Below are 12618 nucleotides of genomic sequence, written 5' to 3'. Positions count from 1 at the left end.
ATCGACCACGCTGTCCTGAGCCGTCGCTGTGTGAGTCATGCGTATCATGAGCGTCCAACTTTGCTGAATACAAGTGATTCTAATACCCAGATTTTGTGTGCATGGACAGGACTCATTTTTGATCTTGGCAGATTAGTGTAAGATGAGAAACGTGTCACCAACTCAACAATGATTGTTGGTTCTAAATAAAAGAAATGTTTCAAAAAGCTCAGAAAGAAAATGTGTTTTCTCTGTACTTTAAGTAAAAAAGGGATTCAGTTACAATGAAGGTTCATGTGAAAATGTGCTAAAGACATGTTTTCCTATATTAGGAATAATAGAGTAGTGAAGTGATTTTAAAGTTTAAACTTTGCGTTTGTGTAAGTCAGAAAGATGGAGATAGATAAGGATGATAAGACAACTTGTGCAGACAGGACGTCCAGTGAAAGAAGCGCTGAGCAGGTACAAAGTGAGGTGAAGAAGAGACTCGGGGTTCTTCCCTTTTGTCTTCTTCGAGATGAGCAGTCCAGAAGATTTGATCCAAGACGTCCACAGTTAAAAACCACAGCCCAACCTGTGACTGGGCTTTTCATCTGCTCATGTTAGATGCTTCATTCACAATAATTTCCATCATACTTCCACTGAATGCGGCGCAGAGATAAGTGCGCTGATATCACTGAAAAACAGTGATATCAATTCACAAACTGAACTGTGAGTAAAAAAACAAACAACCTGTGCTCGGGACTGTTTGAAGATTTTGGAGAGTCTTGGATTCTTTGTGGACTTTGTGGAAGCCTGAAGGAAACTGGATTATCACAACTGTGTTTCATATGGACTGTAGATAAATGCAGTTGTCACGGAGTCCTGCTTTTACATTGGTCACTTGGACAGCTGATGACAGTGATGTAACGAGTAGACCCGAGCAGCTGAGTTCTGGACAGGAGAGGCAGACGGTATCTAGTGATGCTAACAAGCTCTAGATTTATTTATGCAATACTTATATATATAAAACTATGTTAGTTAGTCCAAATAATTTTGATCCTCTGAAAATGAAAGACTAGGTAATAAGAAGGGTGAAATTCTTAAACAGTTAATGCAGCGGTCTTGTTAAACCCTTAGATTAAGTCTGCACATATTCATGATTTCCTTTAAATTCCAATGTATTTGTGTACAGAGGCAAGATGACAAAACACATATGGACCTGACAGTATAGAGTAAATACTGGAGAGTAGCAAACCAGTACTATATGATAGAAGAGCCAAGCTTGAAGGCCATTAAATGTTATACATTTGTATATTGATTTTCTGTCCCAGTCCTGTTCTAGGACACACAGCTTGATAGCAAGCATGAGCCCAACCCAGCACAACGGCCCCGTATCCAGGTAACGCCTGAGAGAACGAGAAACTGTTCTCAACTTCTTAAATTTGCTGAATGCCACTTGATAAAAAAAAAACTAAAACAAACACTAATCTGACAATGTTAAAACACTCAAACTCACTGTAGAAACGAACCAAAATTAAACCTGAGATAAAATGATAACAGCTGTGGATATCTGAGCCAGAAGTCTGCTCTCAGCTCTGGAACAGAGCATCCAGCTCTATGACGTGACTTTACTCTAGACAACTGACATCACTGCTCACATTTAAAGACTGCAGAAGTCAACATTCAGAAAGGCAACACACACAAGTCAGGATAATAAAGTTAGAATTTTATTTTATTAACACTTAATTCCCATTATTATACTGAAGACAACACGTGGGAGCATTTTGTCCGTGGATGTTTCTCTCTGGTAGACACAGAGTCTGAGCTGTGCACTCAGGTTTACTTGATCAACAACATTCTGCCTCCTTAAGTCTCAGCTCTTGTCAGGCTGGTCCATGTCATCTGCTCTGAAACTGAACGGTTTATCGTAGCCCATCAGATGATTGTAGTCGTGCGGGACGGGGAAAATGTCCGGGTTTACCAGGAACCCCACCTGCCCGGCGTAGAAAGTAGTGAACATCTTACTGACAGCTGGGATCCTCACCTGGCTCTGGTGGAACACGCTCTTTTTCTCGGTGAGGAACACGCTGTAGGTGACTGCTGTGTAGACATCTTTGTCTGGGTTGTGGTACAGGCGGATTATGTAACCCTTGGTGATGATGTGAAGAAGGATGGGAGTAAGGAAGGTAAAAAAGCCAATGACTCCACAGAAAGCTGCCTGCAAGGCAAAACTCTGGACTCCGAGTCCAGTTTTCAGGAGTATTTGTGGCATGAGGAAGAGGCTGGCTGCACTAGTGCTGTACGAGAACATCTTCACCCCTGCCAAAGAACAAGAGTCACACAACCTGTGTTAATTCCAACAGCAGTCTTGTTCACATGTCCATGTCTAAGTAAAGCATGCACCACTATCAGAGCCACGTTCAAAATATAATTCTACATGTTACATAGTTACTTTCACAATTCAGTTTTATTTGTGTGTGCTACTATTGCAGGGCTCTAGACTAACTTTTTGCCACGGTTGCACTGGTGCACCTAAGCACAAAAGGCACAAAAGTTAGGCGCACCCAAATTTTTCAACCACAACGCTTAACACCGCAGTTTTACATGTGCACCTTTTTTGGGGGAAAATTGCTGTCCATACAGTCAATATTGATTTGTAAATGATTAACTAACAATCTTGTCAACACAAAGTTCTTTATTTGGAGCACATTTCTACAAGAAAGATAAGTTACTGAAAAACTGCTTAAAGTGCGTTGGCACTCTTTGGTAATATTGTAGGCAATGCTAAACTTAATCATCACATCGGCTCCTCTGATGACCTGTTTGCTGCTGAAAGGCAGTGGGGGGAGGGGACACTTGGGCATTTATCGCTGCATATAATGTGTTGTCTGGATACACTGTGCTTTTTCAGCATTCAGAGATTGATGGCTCCGTGTCAGAGCTGCCTATGAATTTCAGACGGATCAGGCCTTAACGAAAAAGTTATCAATAGTTCTTTTCATCTTTCCTCATTACCCACAGCTACATCCACTTCTGTTGGGCCTAGGCTGCTCACTAGGGCTGGGTATCAACACTGATTTCTATAATCCATTCGATTTCTATTCACGAGGTCCCGATTCGATTCAATTTTGCTTCAGACAGTCAGAAATATTATAATTCTGATCATTTATCAGCACTGATACATGTGAGACTTCATCAGAGGTGTGAGCATCACAGCAGATGCCTTTGTGTCAAAGTAACTGAGAATAAAACAGAAAAACATGAAGGAGATTTTCCTGGCCTGGCTTTTTATAGCAGATAACCTTAAAAATATTCTGCAATTTTGCATAATTTTAAAAACTATAAATTTCTTCAGTATTGAACAGCAGAAATTAGGCTTTCTTGTCCGAGGTCATTTAAGTTATAAAAAAAACCACAGACAGCGGCCGACAGCGCTGCAAACAGCGGTAGACTTTGGGGTAATAAGCGAATGGATAATGCAGAAAACAGATTTGAGACGGGAAACTGTTCTTGAAGTACAGAGAGAGAGAGAGGGAGAGAGGGAGCTGTGCATGAAGTGTGATTTTTATCGTGGTGGAAGCAAAACAGCAAAAGTCAGAGGGAATTCATGACGACATTGATCAAATGTGAAGCGTAGTTTGCTGCTTCTTTTGCTGCTGGCTCGGTGAATTTTGGTTGGAGAGACAAAACCTGCAGCTCAGAATCAGCGCAAAAAAGACGTAAAGACAGAGCGGACCCGACGCACCAGAGTCAGCGAGCTGTCGGCTTTCAGCCCTGACGGCGTGTCCGTGTACGGGCCGTCGGGGCTGAAAGCCGAGAAAGACAAAGCTGATTCTGATGCGTCGGGTCCGCTCTGTCTTTACGTCTTTGTGCAGAATCTGTTTTCCTGCTCTCATTTACTGTTTGTTGAAATAGTTTTGTGAGCTTTAACCTGAGATTCTGGCGTTTCTGGCAAAATACATTTATATTTAAAAGTCGATTCATGATTTAATGAATCAGTATCACTTTATTCAAGCTACTCACCTCCCTCTATCCACCTGCACTTTCAAACGTACACACGAAGGACTACGGGACAACTACAGGACCACGGCCAATCACAGAGGTCCCGCCCCTGACTATCTCTGATTGGGACACACGATAGGGGCATGATGTGTGTAAGTTGTTGACCACACGGAGACTTTCAGAGTTGCCGAGACTGTTTTTGTCTTTTTTACTGGAACAGCTGGTCGCACCACTGAAAAATTTGGTCGCACTCTAGAGCCCTGTATTGTGAATTAGTGTAAAAGCCCTACAAAACAAAGACAACAGACAGACAACCCAATCTGGACAAGCATTCGGAGACAGCAGGGAGAAAGAACTCCCTGATAGGAGTCTTGTTCAATACGTCCCCTCTTTGTCACCATCTGGGTCAACATTTCCAACACAACAAACAACTGTACATATACACTGTGTATACAACAGAATCGAGGCGTGATCAGCAAATGTCCTGTAGGAGCTGACCAATCAGAGCAGAGTGGACGTTTTAGTAGAGGTGTCCACCTGGCTTTTTTTTTTCTTTTTTAAAAGAAAACATATGTTGAATGGATTAAAATTTTAAAATAAATCTCAGTCCATCTGTGCTCGCTCTTCACCAACAAACTCACAGGTATCCAGTTACTAACCAAAGTGTTTCAACAGCTTATATAACTCCATGTCATGGTATCTTTCCCTGGAGTAAATTAGGAAAAGTCAGTCTTATCATCCTTTCTTACATTAGTCACAATGATGAAACATCCACACCAAGACCAAACTTTGCCTAATGAGGGCTTGAAGACTAACATTTTGGAACCAGAGTTTAAATGTGCGAGAGTCTTTGTTTTTCTCTACAAGCTTACAGTTATTGGACGCACTGTCACTTAGACCTGTGGTGAACAGCAGCTGATATTTCACAACAAGATGCAAGTGACTGACCCCGAACAGCTAAACCCAGGCTGCCAGTATAAATGAGGTTTCCGTGCTCGGAGGGCGGCGCCGTGGAGATGAAACGGGTGGACGGACTGTGGGACTGCATCTGGTGAAAAACAACAAAAGGAACAAAATGTGTTTGGCACTGGGAGACTATTTCACAACTACAACTCCAAAAATGGGACGTCGTGCAAGATGTAAATAAAAGCAGAATGCAATGTTTTGCAAAACTCATAGCCACATATCACATCCACAATAGTACACAAAATGTTCAAGATTAGAAAAATGTTTCATTTTATGAAAAAAAAAGGTCATTTTGAATTTGAGAACAGTAACAAATTTCAGAAAAGTTCTAAGAATTGCCTTTGGGCCCGGTCCCTGACACACAGGTCTGTGCAGACTGTCAGAACCATCTGAGCTCTTTGTCCATCTTTACTTCTGAGAAACTCCTTTTATAGGTTTTTTTTTTGTTTTTTTAAAAAATATATTTAAAAAGAAAAAAAAAAACACACTGCCAGTTGAAAGTTTGGACACACCTTCTCATTTAATGTTTTTGTGTCTTTATTTTTACTACTTTCTACATTGTAGATACAAACTGAAGACATCAAATATATGAAGTAAGATATATGGAAATATGGAGCAAAGAAAACAATGATAAATAACTCTAAATATGTTTTAGATTCCACCCTTTGCTTTGTTTACAGCGCTGCATGAGCTTCATGACATACTCACCTGAAATGGTTTCACCTCACAGGTGTGCCTGTCAGGGTTCATCTGTGGACCCCAAACACACCTCCAGGCTGTTTAAGGCCTATCTGACTAACAAGGAGAGTGATGGAGTGCTGATGGCCTGGCCTCCACAGTCACCTGACCCAGTCCCAGTGGAGATGGTTTGGGATGAGATGGAGCGCAGAGTGAAGGGAAAAGGACCAACAAGTGCTCAGCATCTCTGGGAACTCCTTCAAGACTGTTGGAAACTATTTCAGGTGACGACCTCATGAAGCTCATGGAGAGAATGCATATACACACACACATGAAAATACACATAATATATCTTGCTTGATATATTTGATGTCTTCAGGTTGTATCTACAATGTAGAAAGCAATAAAAATAAAGAAAAACCATTATATCAGATGTTTAAATGGAGAATGTGTGTGTGTGTGTGTGTGTGTGTGTGTACGATCAGTCAAAAGTTTGGACACACCTTCCTATTTATTTTCTACGTTCTTCTGTCAATAAAACATTTGTGACATATAGAAACCGTCGCTTGTCTTTCTTTTTAAACTGTCCATTTTTTTATTCGAACCTGGATCTACTTGTGTGTAAATGTTTGCACTTCATTAAAAAGAGCCAAAACACATCTACCAAATATTTGGCAGAAAATAACGACGATCATTCTTCAAAAACACCACAACCCTTTAATTCAAACCAACGAACTCAGGATCCTAACATGTATCAGCTGATTCTGCAAATCTGTAATGAAGTGGTTACCGGATACTCGGACATGCTGACGTCACCGTTTATCCGTCTGTATGTTCAGTGAGTGCGGTATCCATGTGCTTTTGTCTGTTATGACCTCTGTAAATGTTCACGTCAGCTGAATCCGTCACATGCTTCTGTTACCATCCAGCTGACATTACCCTCCCAGGGACCGCACGTGTACGGCTCAGCTGACACATTTACGTCACTCATTCATGTGAAGTGACGCTTAACCTTTCAGAACAGCGGTGAGCATGTTACTGTAGAAACACCGACGGTTAGCCGTTAGCAGTGCGGCATTATTACTCATGACATCATCGGTGTAGCTTAAACATACGCAGTAAAGCGTGACGATGCTGATGCAGCGCTCATGTCTCGTATCTATCCGCGTACCTGACGGTCAAATACCTTGTTGAGAGCCAGGAACGAGCGCCTGACAGTTAGCTGGTTCCTCCTCACTGCGCTCACACAGCACACGGAGAATGGCGCGGGATGCTGCGCGAACTTAAACTGACTGTTACTGAAAATCCGGGGAAGAGACCGAGACCGCAGGAAATGTACAGACAGCATCTTTGGCTTTTTTTTCTTTACTTTCTTTTTTATTACTGCTAAAGCGGCCCTGACTCTCGGACCTACGAACTTCACACACGCTGCAAATCTCGCTTCCCGTTTCTTCTTCTTCTGTAAGGATTAATGTGTCTACTCCTGCATTAGCGCCATCCTGTGGCGGGGACTGATCTTTGCCCCAAGACTAAGAGTATTTCTTCTTTGTGGTTATCACAATAAACATAGGAGCCTTTTCTCCATATATTTTCTTTCATAAATGGGTTTGTTGTTCAAATACAGATTTACTAACCAACTGAAACAGCTTCATGTATGTTAACACAACACTTCACATTCACAGCTTGCTGTCTAACATTTTAATGCTATCAGACATTATTAGAAGTACTGAAGAAGTGCTGAAATGGGTTCAAGTGGTCCCCTTATAAGTTTGACACTAATTACTAACTTGATGCTGTTACCATGATCGTGACAGCTTTGACTGGCAGCTGCAGTAACAGAGAAACTTGTAATTGCAGATACAGTACAACCCCATCCTCTCGCTATCTATCAGAGTATCAGGATTTAAAACAGTGTTTACTTTGTTATTCTTAATACAGAAAATCCCATTACAGTTCAACATTCAGGCTCTACATATTTCATTTCTTGTCTTCATTTTGTGCACAAGACTGTTCATTTCAGCATCCCTTTTAATCCAGTTATATAGAATTATTTCTCTTTAAAACTGTTTGTTAAGCACAATTTACTCAATACGATCTCCTTTTTACTAAGTCATACACTTTAAAGTCAGATATTCAGAGATCAGAGTGTCCTGTGTGTTGACTGGCCTGAATTAAGCCTGTCTTTAGAATCATTATTATAGTTTATATTTCCTTATTTCTTATTTTATTTAACTTATACATACTTGTATTTAACTGATTATGTTCTGTTCAGTATTGAGTATAATTAACTATCAGTAAAACCTCATATGAACTATGACTGTATGTTTAACTATGTTTATTAGTACACTCAATACTGTTTTTCTCCTTCAAAGTCATGTATAATGATTGACACGAATGGACGACACAGTTCTTATCTCAGTCACAGACATCCAGACACGAACAGAAAAGGTTGATGATGGATCGTGTCTACACACACAAAGGTTAGACATTAGAACAGAGATTTTCACTACTCAAACTACATTTCTCAGTGAACATATTAATCAAACTTATACTTTGATTATATTTTACAATTAGCAAAAGTACACAAAGAAAAGAGTACTTTAAATCACACATAAGACTTGATGTTGAGTCTTTTACTTTACTTCTGGTTGGAGCTGAGCTGAGGCTTCCTCCATGACATCCTTGATACTGGACAGATTCTCGTTGGGTCTCGAGGTACTGCAGCCTTCTGATATTCCCAATATTCACACCCAACCAAATTGTTACCACGTGAGTCATCCAAGGATCTTCATGAATTTCTCTTATATTTGCCGCCCACCTGCAGTGCCTTCACTGCCCACCACAGGCCCAAAACCCACACTTTGAGAATCACTAAAATAGAGGATGAGGATGTATGTTGCTCATCGATTTTTATATGGCTTTCAACTCTATTTAGCACCTGTTTATGTTTTGGTGTTTAAAGCTTTTGGGTTTTGTTGATAAATTTAGAAACATTTCAGCCTCTCTATGAAAATACTAAATTCTTGCTTCCTTAGCCGGAGGTACTTCACAAGCATGGAAACATGGAATTAAACAGGGTTGCCCTATCGCTCCATTTCTCTGTATAACAGCTGCTGAAATGCTTTCTATTTCTGTCAGAAATTCGGCTATTGCACCATTGAATGTTCTTGGTTGCACATTACCAGCCAATCAAACAAAAGATTTTATGAAACACCTTTCTGAATTACCACAAATTTTACAAGTATTTATAATTTTTCACCTAAGCTTCCGAACAAGAAGGTGTAGTCAGTCAGTCATAGTCAGTCGTGTAGTTAGTCATGTCCCGTATCAAAGCCATCCCAGACGCATTAGACCAGGGATCTCGAACTCCAGGCCTCGAGGGCCGGTGTCCTGCAGGTTTTAGATCTCACCCTGGGTCAACACACCTGAATCAAATGATGAGTTCATTACCAGGCCTCTGGAGAACTTCAAGACATGTTGAGGAGGTAATTTATCCAGCTGTGTTGGATCAAGGACACATCTAAAACCTGCAGGACATCGGCCCTCGAGGCCTGGAGTTCAAGACCCCTGCATTAGACCCTCTGCAATTTGCATATCGGAGGAGTCGTTCTACCGAGGACACCGTTAATGTAGCCATCCATGGAGCCCTTTCTCACCTCAAAAATGGACACCTATGTTCAAATGCTGTTTATAGACTACAGCTCAGCATTTAACACCGTCACCCCAAACAGACTGGTGGAAAAGCTCTCTACTCTTGGACTGACACCCCCCCTCCGTCGCTGGGTCCTGGACTTCAATTAAATTCAATTCAATTCAGTGTTATTTACACAGCGCCAAATCACAACAACAGTCGTCTCAAGGCGCTTTATATTGTAAGGTAGACCCTATAATAATACATACAGTTAGTTATTTATTCGCCTTTCAATCACTTAAATTTTAAAACTGTGTATATACTGTATATTCTGTGTATTTATTACCTCACTCTTATTGCCTGTTTATGCCCTGTCCTTACCCTCAACCTCATGCTACTCTGTTGTAGTTTAATTGTCCCTTGGGGATAAATAAAGTCTTTTTGATTCTGATTCTGATACAGAGAAAACCCCAACAATCATATGACCCCCTATGAGCAAGCACTTTGGCGACAGTGGGAAGGAAAAACTCCCTTTTAACAGGAAGAAACCTCCGGCAGAACCAGGCTCAGGGAGGGGCGGGGCCATCTGCTGCGACCGGTTGGGGTGAGAGAAGGAAAACAGGATAAAGACATGCTGTGGAAGAGAGACAGAGGTTAATAACAGATATGATTCAGTGCAGAGAGGTCTATTAACACATAGTGAGTGAAGAAGAAACACCCAATGCATCATGGGAATCCCCAGCAGCCTACGTCTATTGCAGCATAACTAAGGGAGGATTCAGGGTCACCTGGTCCAGCCCCAACTATATGCTTTAGCAAAAAGGAAAGTTTGAAGCCTAATCTTGAAAGTAGAGATAGTGTCTGTCTCCTGGATCCAAACTGGAAGCTGGTTCCACAGAAGAGGGGCCTGAAAACTGAAGGCTCTGCCTCCCATTCTACTTTTAAATACTCTAGGAACAACAAGTAGGCCTGCAGTGTGAGAGCGAAGTGCTCTAATGGGGTGATATGGTACTACAAGGTCATTAAGATAAGATGGGGCCTGATTATTTAAGACCTTGTATGTGAGGAGCAGGATTTTGAATTCTGGATTTAACAGGAAGCCAATGAAGGGAAGCCAAAACAGGAGAAATCTGCTCTCTCTTTCTAGTCCCTGTCAGGACTCTTGCTGCAGCATTTTGGATCAGCTGAAGGCTTTTCAGGGAGTTTTTAGGACATCCTGATAATAATGAATTACAGTAGTCCAGCCTGGAAGTAATAAATGCATGAACTAGTTTTTCAGCATCACTCTGAGACAGGATATTTCTGATTTTAGAGATGTTGCACAAATGGAAGAAAGCAGTCTTACATATTTGTTTAATATGTGCATTGAAGGACATGTCCTGGTCAAAAATGACTCCAAGGTTCCTCACAGCATTACTGGAGGCCAACGTAATGCCATCCAGAGTAAGAATCTGCTTAGATACCATATTTCTAAGACTTTCAGGGGGTCATTTGTCCCTCTTTGGGGGGAAACTCCCACTGGGTTTAAATCTGGGACTCTCCACCACTGACCCTTAGAACTGAAGAAGCTTCTCGGATGAGAGGTGAAACGTCTTCAAGCAACTCAAAGAAGTCCAGACGCTTTTCTTTCCAAGCTCCTTAGACTACGGTGACCTGGATGACTGAAACTGTACAAGATCAACAGGACCCTAAGAGCCTTCAACAGGAACTCAATGGGGATGTGGCAGACAATAGAGGCCAACTTCAAGCCCATAACACAAGTCACCATCAAGTGCGGGATCTACCAAGGAGATGCTCTGTCCCCACTGCTGTTCTACATAGGCCTGAACCCCCTCAGTGAGATCATTAACAAGACTGGCTACAGATACTGACTACAGAACGGAGCAGTTGTCAGCCACCTCCTGTACATGGATGACATCAAGCTCTATGCCAAGAGTGAACGAGACATCGATTCACTGATCCACACTACCAGGATATACAGCAATGACATCGGAATGTCGTTCGGAGTGAAGAAGTGTAGTCGGATGATAACGAAGAGAGGGAAGGTACTCATCACACAGCCTTGTCGTACACCGGTGTTCATTGGGATGGTATATGAGCAGTGGTTATCCAGCCAGACATGTTGGGGCCGGCCGGTCAGGAAGTCCAGTAACCATTTGCACGAGCAATTGAGCACGCGGTCGGTTGGGGCCATCTTCCTGATTTACTCGTGGATGTTCGTTGTCTCATCCTGGACTGTGGTGCTGACACTCACCAGTCCCCAGCTTCCTTCCTTCTGCTTAGCGTACAGCCTCAGGGTGCTGGACTTGGGGTGAAACCCTCCATGCATGGTCAGGAGTTTCCTGGTCTTGATGTCAGTGGCTTCTATCTCCTCGTTTGGCCAGCTTATTATCCCAGCAGGCTACCTGATCATGGGCAGGGCGTAGGTGTTGATAGCCCAGATCTTGTTCTTACCTTTCAGCTGACTCCTCAGGACCTGCCTGAGCCTCTGCAGGTACTTGATGGTTGCAGCTTTCCTAACAGCCTCTTCGTGGTTCCCATTTGCCTGTGGGATCCCCAGGTACTTGTAACTGTCCTCTATGTCTGCAATGTTGCCTTCTGGTAGTTCAATCCCCTCAGTTCTGACTACCTTCCCTCTCTTCATTATCATCACTTCTCCAGTCTGAACAATATTAAGATGTCATTGCTGTATATCCTGGTAGTGTGGATCAGTGAATCCATGTCTCGTTCACTCTCGGCATACAGCTTGATGTCATCCATGTACAGGAGGTGGCTGACAACTGCTCTGTTCCATAGTTGGTACCCGTAACCAGTCTTGTTAATGATCACAGTGAGGGGGTTCAGGCCTACGCAGAACAGCAGTGGGGACAGAGCATATCCTTGGTAGATCCCAATTGTTGGTGACTTGTGCAGTGGGTCTTGAAGATTCCATAGCTCCCTCATCCTATTCATGACTGTGCCACATCGCAACAATAATGTTGCGAATTCTGCGTATTCAAAGTGTCTTTACTGCCTTCTTCTTACATGAGAAAAAACATCTGCTGTTACAGATGAGAAAGCAGAACTTTATACAATGTTTTAACCTTCACCTCGCACAAAGGTTATGTCTGAAAACATCTTACGATTGCTCTCTTTGAGACCAAGAGTTTAATTAAATGAACCTAATTTATTATATCATACTTTCTGGATTGTAACCTTTCAGAAGGTGAGTTGTGATATTAAAAATTCCCTGCATGTTATAAATGAACTGTTCCTCATTTTAAAAAGAATTTTAATGTCCCTGTCTGGGACCCAGTGAAGACTAATTGCTTGCAGCTTCAAAATGTAGTATGTTCTTATATATAGCATGATATAGTATAATATAGTATGTTATTCTTACA

General features: G+C 41.9%; 1 protein-coding gene across 3 annotated transcripts; it reads right to left on the bottom strand.

Moving 5' to 3' along the window:
* Positions 1 to 1666: 1666 nt before the first annotated feature.
* On the bottom strand, positions 1667 to 7126 carry tmem70 (transmembrane protein 70). 3 transcript variants are annotated; one of them, XM_003460104.5, is made up of 3 exons: positions 6779 to 7126; positions 4912 to 5011; positions 1667 to 2280 (listed from the first exon to the last, which is right to left on the bottom strand). In XM_003460104.5, exons 1-3 carry the CDS (start codon positions 6953 to 6955, stop codon positions 1835 to 1837), a joined length of 723 nt encoding a protein of 240 aa, XP_003460152.1. In that variant the 5' UTR covers positions 6956 to 7126; the 3' UTR covers positions 1667 to 1834. The 3 variants fall into 3 exon arrangements, with proteins under 3 accessions (XP_003460152.1, XP_005466070.1, XP_005466071.1); XM_005466013.4 differs by having other exon boundaries at positions 6794 to 7117; XM_005466014.2 differs by lacking the exon at positions 6779 to 7126 and adding an exon at positions 5638 to 5821.
* Positions 7127 to 12618: the final 5492 nt, after the last annotated feature.

Source organism: Oreochromis niloticus, linkage group LG18 (genome assembly GCF_001858045.2).
Source record: "Oreochromis niloticus isolate F11D_XX linkage group LG18, O_niloticus_UMD_NMBU, whole genome shotgun sequence".
NCBI classification, from domain to species: Eukaryota; Metazoa; Chordata; class Actinopteri; order Cichliformes; family Cichlidae; genus Oreochromis; species Oreochromis niloticus.
The sequence above is the reverse complement of the archived record's forward strand: the minus strand, read 5'-3'. Positions and strand labels throughout refer to the sequence as shown.

Bases quoted from the DNA above. Each gene is read 5' to 3' on its own strand.
- tmem70 (XM_003460104.5), bottom strand. From the start codon at position 6,955: ATGCTGTCTGTACATTTCCTGCGGTCTCGGTCTCTTCCCCGGATTTTC. The intron at 5,012-6,778 runs GTACGCGGATAG...GTTTTTCACCAG, and splicing joins ACAAGGTATTTGACCGTCAG to ATGCAGTCCCACAGTCCGTC. The intron at 2,281-4,911 runs GTCAGTCACTTG...GTTCTTTGGCAG, and splicing joins CCTGGGTTTAGCTGTTCGGG to GGGTGAAGATGTTCTCGTAC.